This window comes from Diaporthe batatas (genome assembly GCF_019321695.1).
Source record: "Diaporthe batatas strain CRI 302-4 chromosome Unknown Contig00011, whole genome shotgun sequence".
NCBI classification, from domain to species: domain Eukaryota; kingdom Fungi; phylum Ascomycota; class Sordariomycetes; order Diaporthales; family Diaporthaceae; genus Diaporthe; species Diaporthe batatas.
Window position 1 is genome coordinate 1,953,860 of NW_025408558.1, and position 12,807 is coordinate 1,966,666.

Here is a 12,807-nt window from a genome sequence, read left to right on the forward strand (position 1 = left end):
GGAAGTCTGGTCGCCTCATAAAGCTGACACAACGTGAAGATCGGCACCAGAGGCACAGGAGCACCGTGCTCCAGTGTGTCATCCATACGCTCATTCTCCGAGGATTTACTGTCTGATCCAGACGTATGGTATATTCCCAACATGGAAGTAACCATCGAGCCCGCCTGGCTGCTGGAAAACTTCACGATTTAATGGCTTTGATAATAATGAAGAGTATTTCGAATTAAGAAAAGGGCATCACATAGCCCATGAGTCTATCTCAATTTCCCTTTTGGCGATCAACCGCTGTGGCATTATGCCATCTTCCTATACTTGTACTTGGCCGCTCCATCGCCGCATGAAGGTGCTGTGGAGTTGCCAGCCGCATTGATCGCATTCAAGATAGCCTGGTAGGCCGGCTTCTCCTGGTAGTTGTCATCCCACACCAGCGCCTCACCTTCTCCCGTAAAGGTACTTGGAATCCAAGAGTACTTATCCGAAACGCCCCAGATGGTAATCCCAATGCACCGATCGTTGTTGAGACACGACTGGAAGACGCTGACATACGCATCGGCCTGGGTCTCCAACTTTGTAGCCAAGTCACCAGACGATGTGTTGAACCGTATGTCGAGCTCGGTGTAGGCAACATCCACGCCGAGGTCCGTGTACAGAGCCAGGGCGCTGTCAAGCGTGGACAGACTGGGAATCACGCCGCCTCCGGAGGAAGTGGTTGGCTCAGAGGTGAGGTGACCCTGCAGACCGACACCGTCAATGCGCGCACCGTAGGACTGGACCAGCTGGACAATGCGAGCAGCACCCTTGGCCTTGTCGGCGGCGTACTCGAGATTGTAGTCGTTCAAGAATAGGCGAGCATCTGGGTCGGCAGCCTGGGTGTACTGGAAGGCGATGGGGATGTAGGCCTCGCCAATCGTCTGGTAAAAGACATTTTCGCGGTAAGTGCCGTCCTCGTTGAGGGCTGTAGGATGCGAGTTAGTCTCATAATAGCACTCCGGAGTAAGTTAGACAAATAAATCTCAGCTCACCCTCGTTGACCACATCCCACTGGTCACAAACACCCTTATACCTCCCCACAACCGTGTCAATGTGAGTCTTCATAATCTCAAGCAGCGTGGCGTTGTCGAACCCGCCCCCCGAGACCCACGTCGGCAGTTGGCTGTGCCAGACCAGGGTGTGGCATCGGATCGTCTGATCGTTCTCCTGGGCAAACGCAACGACGGCATCGGCTCCGTCGAAAGAGAAATTTCCCCGGCTGGACTCAGTTACCTCCCACTTCATGGCATTCTCAGGCGTAATGGAGCCGAACTGAGTCGTAATGATCTCCTGCTCCTGAGGATCATCACGGATCGTGAGAGCTGTGCCGACATACTCCTTGCCTGCAGCCTTGAAAGCAGCATCAAGGGTTGTAGGAGCCTGGCGAGTATGCTTTCGTGTACTGGCGAGTGGCGTGAGTACTGTGGCATTGCGTTTGTTATGACTTCAGGAACGCGTAGACTTACGGGACCGTGCCGGCAGATGTGGAGGCACCAAAGGCCAGAGCCGAGAGAAGGACCTTGGAATGCATCTTGACTATAGATGGCACTTTTGAGGCTCAGGTAGAGTGTCACAATAGGTGTGCATAGCAATCAAAATGCTGCGAGACGAGTGGCTATTATATATATTCCACCCGTGCCGCGATCGACTTCCGTACCACCGTGCCATCGCCACACGCGTCCACTTTCCATGCGCTACGACATCAGCCTTAAGAACCAAGATGTTGGAAATTAGGCTCAACCGAGATTGCTCTGCGGTGAATGCGACCCTGGAGACGTGTAGCAGCTATAGTGCCCAGTAGTCCCACCCCTCAGAGGTCTTCCTCCGTTAGATTCCTCTTTCTGTAGTCGGCCTCAGCCACATTGGGCCCAGTTAGGTGGGAAAGGGGTCGGATCCCCGGGATTTTAGCTCAGAGTTGTGTTTAGGCTAAATGTTCAAGACTTGGGGCAAAGGCGCTAGCCAATGGTTAATTGTCAGGAGGCGCGGGACGGAAGGAAGACCCTTGGCAGCGGGCGGACTGCAATGGGAGATTTGGTCAACAGTCTACCTTGTGGCGTTCTCTCATTACTGTACATTCAGTCATCGTCGAATATCGCCTCTAATGTGTCATCATCAATTGCAGTCCATGTCCTGGCCAAGATACCTGACAATGTATCAGCTGACTTGAAAATGTCGGATGAGTAACTAATGTCTAGGCATTGTCATAAAAGAGTGAACTCTGTGTAATATTTTGTACTCAACTCAGTTGTGGAACGCCGAGGTGTTGGGGCGGTTACCGCTGTGTGAAGGGATCGTAATAAGAGCGTACGCCTTCGGGATTAAGAACGAATCGACGCATACGTATGACGAATTACAAACCAAACGGCTGAAATGGAGAAGTAGTCATGTGCAGGATATTTTTCAGTAGGCTCAGGGGCTTCTGTCGGGCATGTTCATCCATTTAAATTACGTATTACTCAAGTACTGCACTGTACTCCTTGGTAAAGAAAGTCTTTCGTTGGTGAAGAATTGTCTCATCCTAGGCATATTTTCTTCATATCCTCCTTCGACATTCTCACTACTGCCTCCCCATACATCACACCATGCACATAAGCCTCACCTATGAAACCTAGCTTTTCTATTCCCTCCTCGTGCTCTTCTTTCTTCCTCAGCAGATACGGTGTCCTACTCCCAGCCACCAACCACAGCCCATCTCCCGGCTTGACCGACTGAGGACCAAGGCCTAACCGTCCAGCTCTGGTCCGGAAGAGGCATCGCTTCCGGTATACCTTGCTTATGTGTACTCGTACGCTGGATTCGTCGTCGAGCATTTTGCAGGCTGACGGATCGCCATGAAATTTACACCACTCCCAGGTAGCACCTGTCAACTTTTCTTGCGCTGGAATCTCGTCGAGTGTGGGGAGATATCTCAAGTTTCCTTGGTTGTTGGCATTATCGAGGGATCTTTGGTGTCCAAGCATATACGACAAGGATTGCTTGAGGTCCGCACTGGTGGTATTCTTTGGAGCATCCTCGTTCTCTTTGTGGCTTGCTGATGAGGCAGTACTTGAATTGTCGTCGTCTTGGCCATATCCGGAGGCGGTAACCTTCGGCTCGGTGTCCGGCACCTCTCCATGATCTCCAAACCATCTTCCGACTCGAAGCTGGCTGATGCGCTTCATGACAGCTTTCTGTTTCAAGGACAGCGACTCGGTCGACCCAAAGACACTTGATCCCAAGGCACCTCGGGAACGCAACACTTTGGACAGGCGGCTTGGGACCTCGACCTGCTCCTGAGGCTCTCGGCTGGGCTCTTCGTTCGGTGAGACTTTGTAGAGAGTGAAGTCATGCTTGGGGTCGTGCTCAAGCTTTCCATCACGGAAACACTCCCAACACAGATCGAAGTCATCACAACTATCGCAATGCCAATCTCCGGCCCCGATTTCCCGATCGCAACCATCGCAAGTCCAACAGTTGCCAGAGGTCCCAGACTCATCTCCTGAACTGGAGCCATCGTCTGAGGACGTCTCAGATTCTTCTTCTTCTCCAGCTGATGTATCGGCGCCGCTCTCGGTATTGGACTGTGTATCCTGTTCTGGCTCACGTGCTGCTTCTTCTTCCTCTTCCCGTGCTTTTCTGATGCTGCTCGCTAGCTCCCAGGAAATGAACTCGCGAAACGAAACAGCACTTTGTTGTCTGGATATCTCGTCACAGCCTTCCCAGAGCTTATCCACCGTGAGCGTCCTGAAAAGCATCTGTATGGGACTCTCGCCGCTTGTGGGCTTCAAGGTCTCCAAAAGCTTAAACCAAGACTCGACGTCAACGTCCAGATCTGCCGGCATATCGTCGGGGTCGATTTCGGCCCATCCGGGCTCCACAGCCTCCACAACATCGATCTCGGTCCCGAGGACATGCAGGTTGCCTTTCCCCTCCCCGGGACCAAATGCGGGCTCGATTGTCTTTGCGGCCCTGAAAGACCTCCTCCAAATTCGGTTTGTCGTGAGGGCGTTGCTGAAGTCAGGGACCCATGAAGGCAGCTCGGGCATTTTGCCCTGCTGGCCGCTGTAATACGGATCCTGCACGTAGGAAAGGCCTTCGAGGGGTTCAAGGATTCCAGCAAAGCCATCGCCACGGTTATACATGGAGTCCCGCCCTGAGCCGCGGATAAAGATGTGGGCGACCTGAGTGTAAAGGTCTTCCACGGGGGAGGTATAGTCAACTATGATTTTGTCTTGTGGTGGCAGAGGAGCAGCAAGACTCATGATAGCATAGATCTTGTCGCGTGGATCTTTACTCTCAAAAGACCATGTAGCTGCTATCAGCAATGGTAGGCTCACTTTTTGTCGTCAGCCATCAATAGTTTGGGCTTTGTAAGAGTCGAGTAGTGTGCTCGCAAAGGGTTGACTGTACTCACAGCGATCTGCCTTCCGAACACAGGGGGCTTCACAGCCCTTGCGATGAAAAATGGGGTCCACAATATCCCACTCATCGCTGTTTCTCGCCGTCCGTAGTCGAATCTCGGCAAGCCTCCATGCTTCGCTGCCGTCACCCCCCTTCCCATCGTGCATAGTCCAGCCCTTGTCCATTTTCCATACGCTGGATGGACGGAAGAAGCCCAAATGGGACAGGAGACATAGGAACTTCAAGACCTCATGCCACTCAAGTTCTGTCTTGCCCATGAACATTCTGATCTTAGTAGCTAGACTCAGCTCCTGAATGCACCAGACTCTGGTGAACCACGATCGTAGAAATGTGCTGAGAATGAGGCGTAGGTCGTTGATGCTGAAGATTGCGCCTTCAGGGATGTCCCAGTCTACATTCTTGTCTTCCAGAAACGCGAGCAGAGAGACCGACCCTATTATATACGAATGGTTAGCAAGACATAATTTCACATGAAACAAAAGAATCCAGCTACCCTGATATTGTATAACTTACATTGCTCTTTTAGTTCATTAAGCCTCTTCGCTTTCTTGTTGACCCGCCGTATCACCTCCTTCAGATCCGGTCTCGCCCACACGTTTCTTAGCAGCCGGAAGATCATCTGGCTATCGTCCCCCAGCCACACAATGACACAACTGGCTTTAGTGTAGATCTGTGGCATGATCTGCACTTGGGCGCTGCGCTCTTCCAGGTCAGCTTGGTTGATGCAGAGGGCATCGATCCAAAAGAAACCACTGGCTGAGCCCTTGGCTTCATTTTTCACACCACTTTCTGACCCTGAATCCGAATCCGAGTCTCGGTCAACTTCCTCTTCAGCCGCTGCAGTCGACAGACTCAACTCCTGTTGTCGAAAGGACCGGTCCCGCAGGAACTTGGCAACCCCCTCCCATTGGCGCCTCTTGTGCTGGGTGCAGCACTCTATCGGCGTCCTGCCGTGTCCGTCCACAATTTCCATATCAGCGCCGGCCCGGACGAGCTCCTTGACGACATCATAGTGCCCGTTCTCAGCCGCATAATGCAGCCCCGTCTCGCCAAAGTCGTCCGTGGCCGAGAGGTTGGCGCCGCGTCGGACCAGCCTCCTCACGCGCGAAAGCTTCCCCTCCTCGGACGCCTCGATAAGCGGCGTCTTGTTGTAAGGCGCAGACCTCCTCTCGATCTCCAGGTCGCCACCGTCAAAGTCACGGAGCTCCTGGGTGCGGTAGGCCACGTCGCGCAGGAACCGAGCTACTTGCTCCCAGTCCCCGCGCTTGCGCTGGATACAACACTGGACGGGCGACCGGCCTGTGTTGTCGTAGACGCTCATGTCTGCTCCCGAGGCTATGAGGACCTTGACGATCTCATAGTGCCCGTTTTCGGCCGCGTCTATTTTCTCAGATGGTCAGTGTGACACAAACATTATCTCATTGATATTGAGATGGGGTTTCACGCACAATGGAGTGGTGTTTCGCCAAAACAGTCCCTTGCACCACAGCTCGCGCCCTCCTCGAGCATTGATCTGACTGTTTCCGTGTCACCCTCCTCAGCAGCAATGTGCAGGCGCGTTTTGTCGTATTCACCACCTCGCTGGTCGACGTTTTCCATGCCCTGTAGGTGGAGCAGCGCATCAAACAGGTTCTTGCGCACGTGCAAGACGGAAAGCTCGCCGGTGTTGCCGTTCCGGACAGCAACGGGCCATTTACAAAGCGGTCCGTAGGGGTCTTTCCAGTTATCTGTTTGCCGTTTCTGGTACTCGGTTTCGGGGCTATCCCAAGTGTATGATAGGGCCTCGTACGCGGGTGCCGACTCGCTGGCGAGGTCCACAACGTGAAGGGAACAGTGGAGTACCGGATAGCCGCATAGTGACGGAAGGACTCCGTTTCTGGTGTTGTGAAGACGCAGGAGGCGTATTGACGTCGGCGAAGGTAGAGTATCATATCTGAATTCTGAATACTGGAGGAGAGACATGCTTCTGAGCACCTGCAGGCTATCAGCAGAAAAGGCGAATGTATCGCTGAAATCAATCAAATCAATCTGCTGCTCACGCTTGATTGCGTGGATTTTCGACTATATTCCCTTTAATACCAAAGGTTGCAAGGTTATATGAAAGGATTCGGATCTATACATAGATATACCCACAGTCTTCTGCCTAGTTGATGGAGGATCGCATACCTGGTTATCAGCTCCAGCTCAGCCATTGCACGAGCCGCTGAGTGGAGTTCAGGCAGTAGCCTTCTCCACTGTGAAGGACTCTTTAGCGTGTCAACTAAGGCCATCAACCAATTAGCAAAATGGTCCATAAAAACTTCGTTCATCTCCACTTACAAGATGCCGTGCCTCCGAGTCTTGTTACTTTACCGTGAAGCCAATCACTCTTGAAAGTTCTATCCACCAGCCTACTAGACTAAAGAACCTCTGGGGTTTGTAGCCTACATGTCAGTACTCCGTAAACATCTGCGCTGTCATCTGTCCTTCTGTTTCAAAGGCTCAAGCATGTCTGTGTTGCCCTCTCTGGAACACCATGTGTGCTTCAATCGGCGTAGGCTTGAGTTTGCTATAGGGCGGTAGTTTGTTTCATCAGTGCTTTCGTTTCCAAACCAGATACATATGTTTCATTTAATTGAAGCGTGTTCGCTTTCATACAGTGGCAAACACTCAAATATCAAGTATTCAAAGGACAAAATGCTGGTTTAAAAAAAACGAAGCAAAAATAAGTCTGTGGGGCAAAGCCTCGTGAGAGCCACACTTTATTTTCTCAATCGTAGTGTTATACATGCTCTATAACTACTTAAGTATCTAGGTGACCTTAACGGCATTTGCCACATAATCCTGACTGGTGAGTAGTAAAGTTCTCACACTGTTTCCCCCTGAAAACACTAAATCTTTTACACTGCCTCGCAACTCTGCTTCTGCTACCGGTGCTTGGCTGCGAGTAATTGGAACTAACCTTGCTACCCGTCCGTCCTGAATTGAGCGATGATCCGCTCGGAGGCCGATCGAGAACCGAATCTGAACCATTACCGCGAGCAAACACAAGTTTCCCTTGTTCCTCTACGTTGTACTGGAGGTCCCCTCTCCGAATCACTATTTAATCAGCCCGTATTTCTTAAAATGTGGTAATGATGCCGTTCGATGGTTCACAGCAGGATGAAATGTAGGGATGATGACTCACCGTCAGCTCGCTGTTCCGCGAGTGAGAGATTCCCGACAGCGGCGTCTAGTGCCTCCACTATGGCCGTTACGTGGTTTTCGTAGCTTCGGTCGTTGTCCAGGCCGCCAGGGTAAGCTTCCATGTAGGCCATCTTCTTGTCAGCTAGTCTATTCGGTGGAGAGGAGAAGATTAGCAAATTCTGAAAGCAAAATGAATCGCGGCTAGATGTTTGTAGCCTTAATGTGTTGATCTGACATGACGTAATGAAGATGACATACTGGATATGTTTTCCCGCCATATCTTTGTGCGCCTCGTACACGGCCAAGTGGGCTTCCTGGCCCACCTTTTTGTCTCTTAGAGACGCCTTTCCCCTCACTTTTTGGAGATTCTTTCTGGATGGCTCAACCTCCGTCCGCATAAACATCTTGTAGCCATCATGGGATTGCGTGTCTGATGCGGAACGATATATACTTTCCCGGCCGTATGTAGGAATGTCGATGTGGTTGCTAGATATTCTATTTTGATTCAAGGAGATCTCTGTCAGTCTGTCTGCGAGGTCATCATAGCTGATGCTTCTTAGAGATGCTGTGACGTTTTGGTGGTTAGCAGGAAGGGTGTTCTGGGCGGGATCGTATGGAGGGCCGGTGTTATTGTACTGGGGATCCAGCATGTCCCTATAGTTAACGTTATTATACCCTTCATTGATGTCGTATTGCGAATTTGGGGCAGGGACATTGTATGGTGCGTTAGTCTCGACAAATTGTTGTGATCCAGTGGTTTCGTACGAAGCTTCCCGGTAATAACTCGGCGTGTCCCCGTCCCTACCCGTAGATGGTAGATATGGTTGTCGAGCGCATGGGGCGCTGGATAATTCACTATTTACTGCGTTACTGGTGCTGGGCCTCCTGGCGCGGGGAGTATGACTATTAGATCCGGCTGGACGAGAATTGGATCTCAGGTAATTGGGATCCTCACGGCTGCGGCTTCTTGACGAAGGATGCTGTGAATCCATAATGAAATTTGCAGTGCGAGTAGAATCACTTACTGGATGGCTATCAACACGTTATTTATAATAATTCAGTCCCAGATGTAGCACAGATCTAATTACTCTGGGTGCCCGACGGTCACCGCTCGAGCCTGAATCAATCTGGACAATGACAACCGCGGCATCTGATTGTGTAATGGCATGTCGAACACTTTCATTCTTGCCCGGAAATTTTCAGTCAAAATTACTTAGTGCGTTACAGTGACTAGAGACGAATATTTACTCACTTGCTTTAGGTTTCGTTTCGACTCCAGGGCTGGGCTGGAAACAGGTTTCCGTGAGATTATGGCCTCTGGGACGCCTATTCGCGGGACTCTCTTTGTCCTTGCGTCCGTTCCGCTGAATTTCTGTCTTCTCCTAAATAAGAAGCTGTTGCAAAGACAGAATGAGTATTTTAAATTGTCTTCGTGGACGTGGCCACGTACAGTCAACTGGTAATCTTTCTGCACTATCCTTGGCATTGTTATTTCTTTCTTTCTTTTCTTTCCTTGTTTTTTTGTGTAAAAAAAAAGAAGAAAAGAACCCTGGGCTTGAGTATTCATCACTGTAGTAAGGAGCCGCATACGTTTTGTGCGTATGAGTATTAGGAAGGAAACCACTTCTTTGTGGAAGAATGACAACTTTGAAGAGGAGATACGAAGACCAGCCTCGGGAAGCAAAATCGACATATTACGCGACTTTTGGACAAATGGGAGAATAGAGTGCTTAGGTAATCAAGGCGAAGGCTGTAGTATTGGTCTTTAAACTCAAGAATAGGGCTCCAGGCCCGAAAGATCGAGTTGGCATTCATCGATGGTGTTCTGAAGTTTGTGTGGTCTCCGTTGAGGGCTGGCCGCTGAACTGCATGTGCAACAACCACTGGCAACAAGGACGCCAATCGCCAACCGCATCTCGTGGGCCGTAGAAATAGATCTTGAAACGCAGACTGATAAGCAACATCAAATAACACCGGCCCTCCGACCTCTCTTCTTTGGGTGCCTAGGTGGTAAGCATGCGGTGGCCGCCGTCAGCACACGCACAAACTATTGCCCGGCACCGCAGCCAATCAAAAACTGCACCGTCGACTTATTAATAAGTAACGACTTCATTCCACCCAACCACTTCCTCCCTTTCTTTCATCTTTGCAACAGGAAAACCCGCATCATTCTTACAAGTTCTACCAGGATCTAGCCATGGAGACACTTAGCACAGTGGACGCAGGCAGTAGCGGACTACTAGTACTAGTAGGGTCGAAACCCACCGCGGCCCCTCATCTTACGAACTCCGGGTCCCCCGCAACAACTCCGCCGTCGCTAGAGACACTGCCCGTGGAGCTACAGTGTCTAATTCTGTGCAATGCACCGGACCTCGCGTCGCTCAGCGCGCTCATTCATGCCTCGCCCGAGCTACATCGCACTTATGTCGAGCATCGAAGGAGGGTGTTACGACACCTCATTACACAGCTCTTGGATGGAATGCGTGTTGACGTACTTGCTGCGTATCACTCAGGAACAGAGGAATTCCAAAACACGCGTACGGAGCCTCTCCTCAGGGCTTTCGTCGAGGAGCAGCAAGCAATACATTTTACAGATCCACCAACGTCACCGCCAGCTAGTGACTGGACCGCAGAGCTGCCTCTAGACGCGTGCATCTCTATACTCCGCTTCCACGCCTCCGTCATCGAGCCGCTGACAGAAGCGTTTGCGCGCTGGGCGCTGGACACGCTACCGTCAAAGGCAGAGAACGAAGCCAGCAAGTCCGCCTCTCTTAGTGAAACGGAGCGATGCCGGATTCAACGCGCATTCTATCGGATGCAGATGTTCTGCAATGTATGTGGCTCACGGGAATGTGGACGAAGAGCCAAACTGGGACTCAACACCACCGACCGCCGCGTTCGTATTCTTAACATGTTTCCGGCGTGGGAAGTTGAGGAGATTCTAAGCATACATGACTTTGCCAAGGATTATTACAGAATTCTTTTTAAACAGGTAGCCCGGGATCTGAACGAGGAGCGGAATCCGAAATATAGGCACATTGATAAGACCTCTGTCCATGCGCAGCTGAACTTGGTCACGGAGCTGCCTGGTGGGTACACAAGTAAGTCACCTCCGCTGAAATACAGTTTGTAACCCATCACTAACGTATTACATACTAGGGGTCCACGACAGATCTCAGAATACGATGCTGAACCACGGGCTACATCTCCTAGCCAACATCTCCAAGATCAAAAGCCGTGAACAGCTAGTGGAGATCGTACTCACCGAAATTACCTCAAGAGAGGACTCGCTCGGAGCCTATGATTTTGAGACCGAGGGATGGCTGGATGAGTTTCTTTATATGGGTATGCTTCAAAATAGGAGACGTACAGTGCGGCCTAACCTCTACGACTCTGCCCAAGATTGCAGGCAGAAGACACCATTTCACGGGGACAATCCCGGCTGTCCGCCACTTGCCTGGATTCTCTTCTGGCAGGGCGAGTATAGCAATCTTTTTGGCGTCTTCATACCAGACGAGCTCCGTCGCTGGGGCTACATCATGTGGGACGCCGTCCGGCTGGACTCGGATGCTAGGGATGCTATTGAGCGTACCTGGAAATATGTAGTCGACCACTGTGGTGCAGACCCAAGAGTGTATGACCGGAGCTCACGTGTTGTCGATTCGCCAACGTCGCCTTGATGGTATTAGCGACGATCTCACGCAGCTGCTTACCTAGGTATGCAAGGGATAATGAACTACATCCATATCCGTGAACAAACATGTGTGACATAAACATCGGGGTCTCTCCGTTGGCAAAATACTTGTTGGAGGCGCTTAAAGCGTTAGTTACACCAAACAAAGAGTAATTACAGCCGTGTTGCCAAGCTGGTTCCTTGACTAACCCATTACTACGGGATACCAAACTGGAGAAGCTGCGCGGCCGTACCTCGCGGGCACAATATGCAGGCGAGTTTTACCACTTCGCAAAGTACGGCCAGTCTTGTCGCCCGACTGATGGACTCATCTCGCTTGAAGAAGATCAGCGCCATTCACAGAAATAATTGCACCTTCAAAGTGTCCGCAGTGAACTTGTGCAGCAGAGCATACTCGACGTCAGTCCACCCACAATGTTGTCTGCAGGGCCGCATCCAACGAGGTAGAGGGAGCTCGTTCAGGTTGGTGTCGACAGTGAAGAAAGATTGAAGGCAGTGACGAGATCTTTTTCTGTCGAGTTTTCTGCTGTTGGGCACGGGGACGAGACAAGGCCTTCTTCGCCAGGTATCATTACCGAGCTGCTACTGGTCGTTACCTGGGTATTTCGTCCCCAGAGCCACGTGCCCACAGACGTACTATATTCTCTTTCCACTGTTATTAGCACTATATTTCTTCAAAGGCTCAAGTGCTAGGTCTTAAGTGTCTACTACTATATAAAGGCGCTATGTATATTTTACATGTATAGGGATTAAAACGAAACTATACTCATCCCTAGATATTTCACGTCTTTAGATTATAGATTCCTGGGGCTAAAAAATCACATCGCCTAAAAAAGTGATATAAATTGGCTCACAGGGTTAATAGATACAGTATATACCTTATAGTTTTATTTTCAATCCCTATATATATAAAATATATATAATACCTTTATATAATAATAAATACTTAAAATCTAATATTTAAAGAAATATAATATTAATAATAGTAGAAAGAGAATATAGTATATAAATATATAGTTAAGCTTTATATTATATAAATAAAGTTAGAAAGTATTACTTTTAATAGTACTATATTATTAATATAAATAGCCTAAAAACTAATATATTATAATAAGTCGATAAAGTAGTTATATAGTAAGATTAAAATAGTTTTTAAAATAACCCTTATAAAAGAAGAATCCTATAATATAAAACTTAATAAACTAACTCTTTCTTATTAATATACTTAATAACTATTTAAATCTACCCTTATTAAATAAATTAAATATATTATAATCTCTATTTTAAGTATATAAATAATAGAATAATAATATTATAATAATAAACCTATTTAAAAACCTTTCTATATAAATTTTATAAAAGATTAAAACTTTTTAAAAATTAAATAAAGTTTATTTATTATATATTAAATAAATACTATATAAAGAAAGTAAAAATCTAAACACTTAAAAATTAAATCTTTTTTCTTTAAGTATATTATTTTATTATTAAGGATTTATTTATTTTTATATAATATA

General features: G+C 48.8%; 4 protein-coding genes across 4 annotated transcripts; 1 reads left to right on the top strand and 3 right to left on the bottom strand.

Moving 5' to 3' along the window:
* Positions 1–293: 293 nt before the first annotated feature.
* On the bottom strand, positions 294–1,561 carry KVR01_008884 (uncharacterized protein; the record flags this gene model as incomplete). The annotated part of the gene is made up of 3 exons (XM_044790558.1): positions 294–955; positions 1,023–1,432; positions 1,497–1,561. The coding sequence occupies 3 exons, from the start codon at positions 1,559–1,561 to the stop codon at positions 294–296; spliced, it is 1,137 nt and encodes a 378-aa protein (XP_044641386.1).
* Positions 1,562–2,475: 914 nt separating this feature from the next.
* KVR01_009243 (uncharacterized protein) lies at positions 2,476–6,393 on the bottom strand (the record flags this gene model as incomplete). Its single annotated transcript, XM_044781710.1, has 5 exons — positions 2,476–2,573; positions 2,630–4,345; positions 4,424–4,864; positions 4,945–5,811; positions 5,880–6,393. 5 exons carry the CDS (start codon positions 6,391–6,393, stop codon positions 2,476–2,478), a joined length of 3,636 nt encoding a protein of 1,211 aa, XP_044641745.1.
* A 1,169-nt stretch (positions 6,394–7,562) lies between these two features.
* Positions 7,563–7,874, bottom strand: KVR01_008919 (uncharacterized protein; the record flags this gene model as incomplete). Its single annotated transcript, XM_044784064.1, has 2 exons — positions 7,563–7,743; positions 7,855–7,874. The coding sequence occupies 2 exons, from the start codon at positions 7,872–7,874 to the stop codon at positions 7,563–7,565; spliced, it is 201 nt and encodes a 66-aa protein (XP_044641421.1).
* A 1,876-nt stretch (positions 7,875–9,750) lies between these two features.
* KVR01_009617 (uncharacterized protein) lies at positions 9,751–11,355 on the top strand. The gene is made up of 2 exons (XM_044792047.1): positions 9,751–10,697; positions 10,756–11,355. Exons 1-2 carry the CDS (start codon positions 9,794–9,796, stop codon positions 11,274–11,276), a joined length of 1,425 nt encoding a protein of 474 aa, XP_044642119.1. The 5' UTR covers positions 9,751–9,793; the 3' UTR covers positions 11,277–11,355.
* The last annotated feature ends 1,452 nt before the right edge of the window (positions 11,356–12,807 follow it).

Excerpts from the sequence above, each read along its gene's own strand:
- KVR01_009617 (XM_044792047.1), top strand. The coding sequence starts at position 9,794 with ATGGAGACACTTAGCACAGTGGACGCAGGCAGTAGCGGACTACTAGTA. Across the intron at positions 10,698-10,755 it reads GCTGCCTGGTGGGTACACAA|GGGTCCACGACAGATCTCAG; the intron begins GTAAGTCACCTC and ends ATTACATACTAG.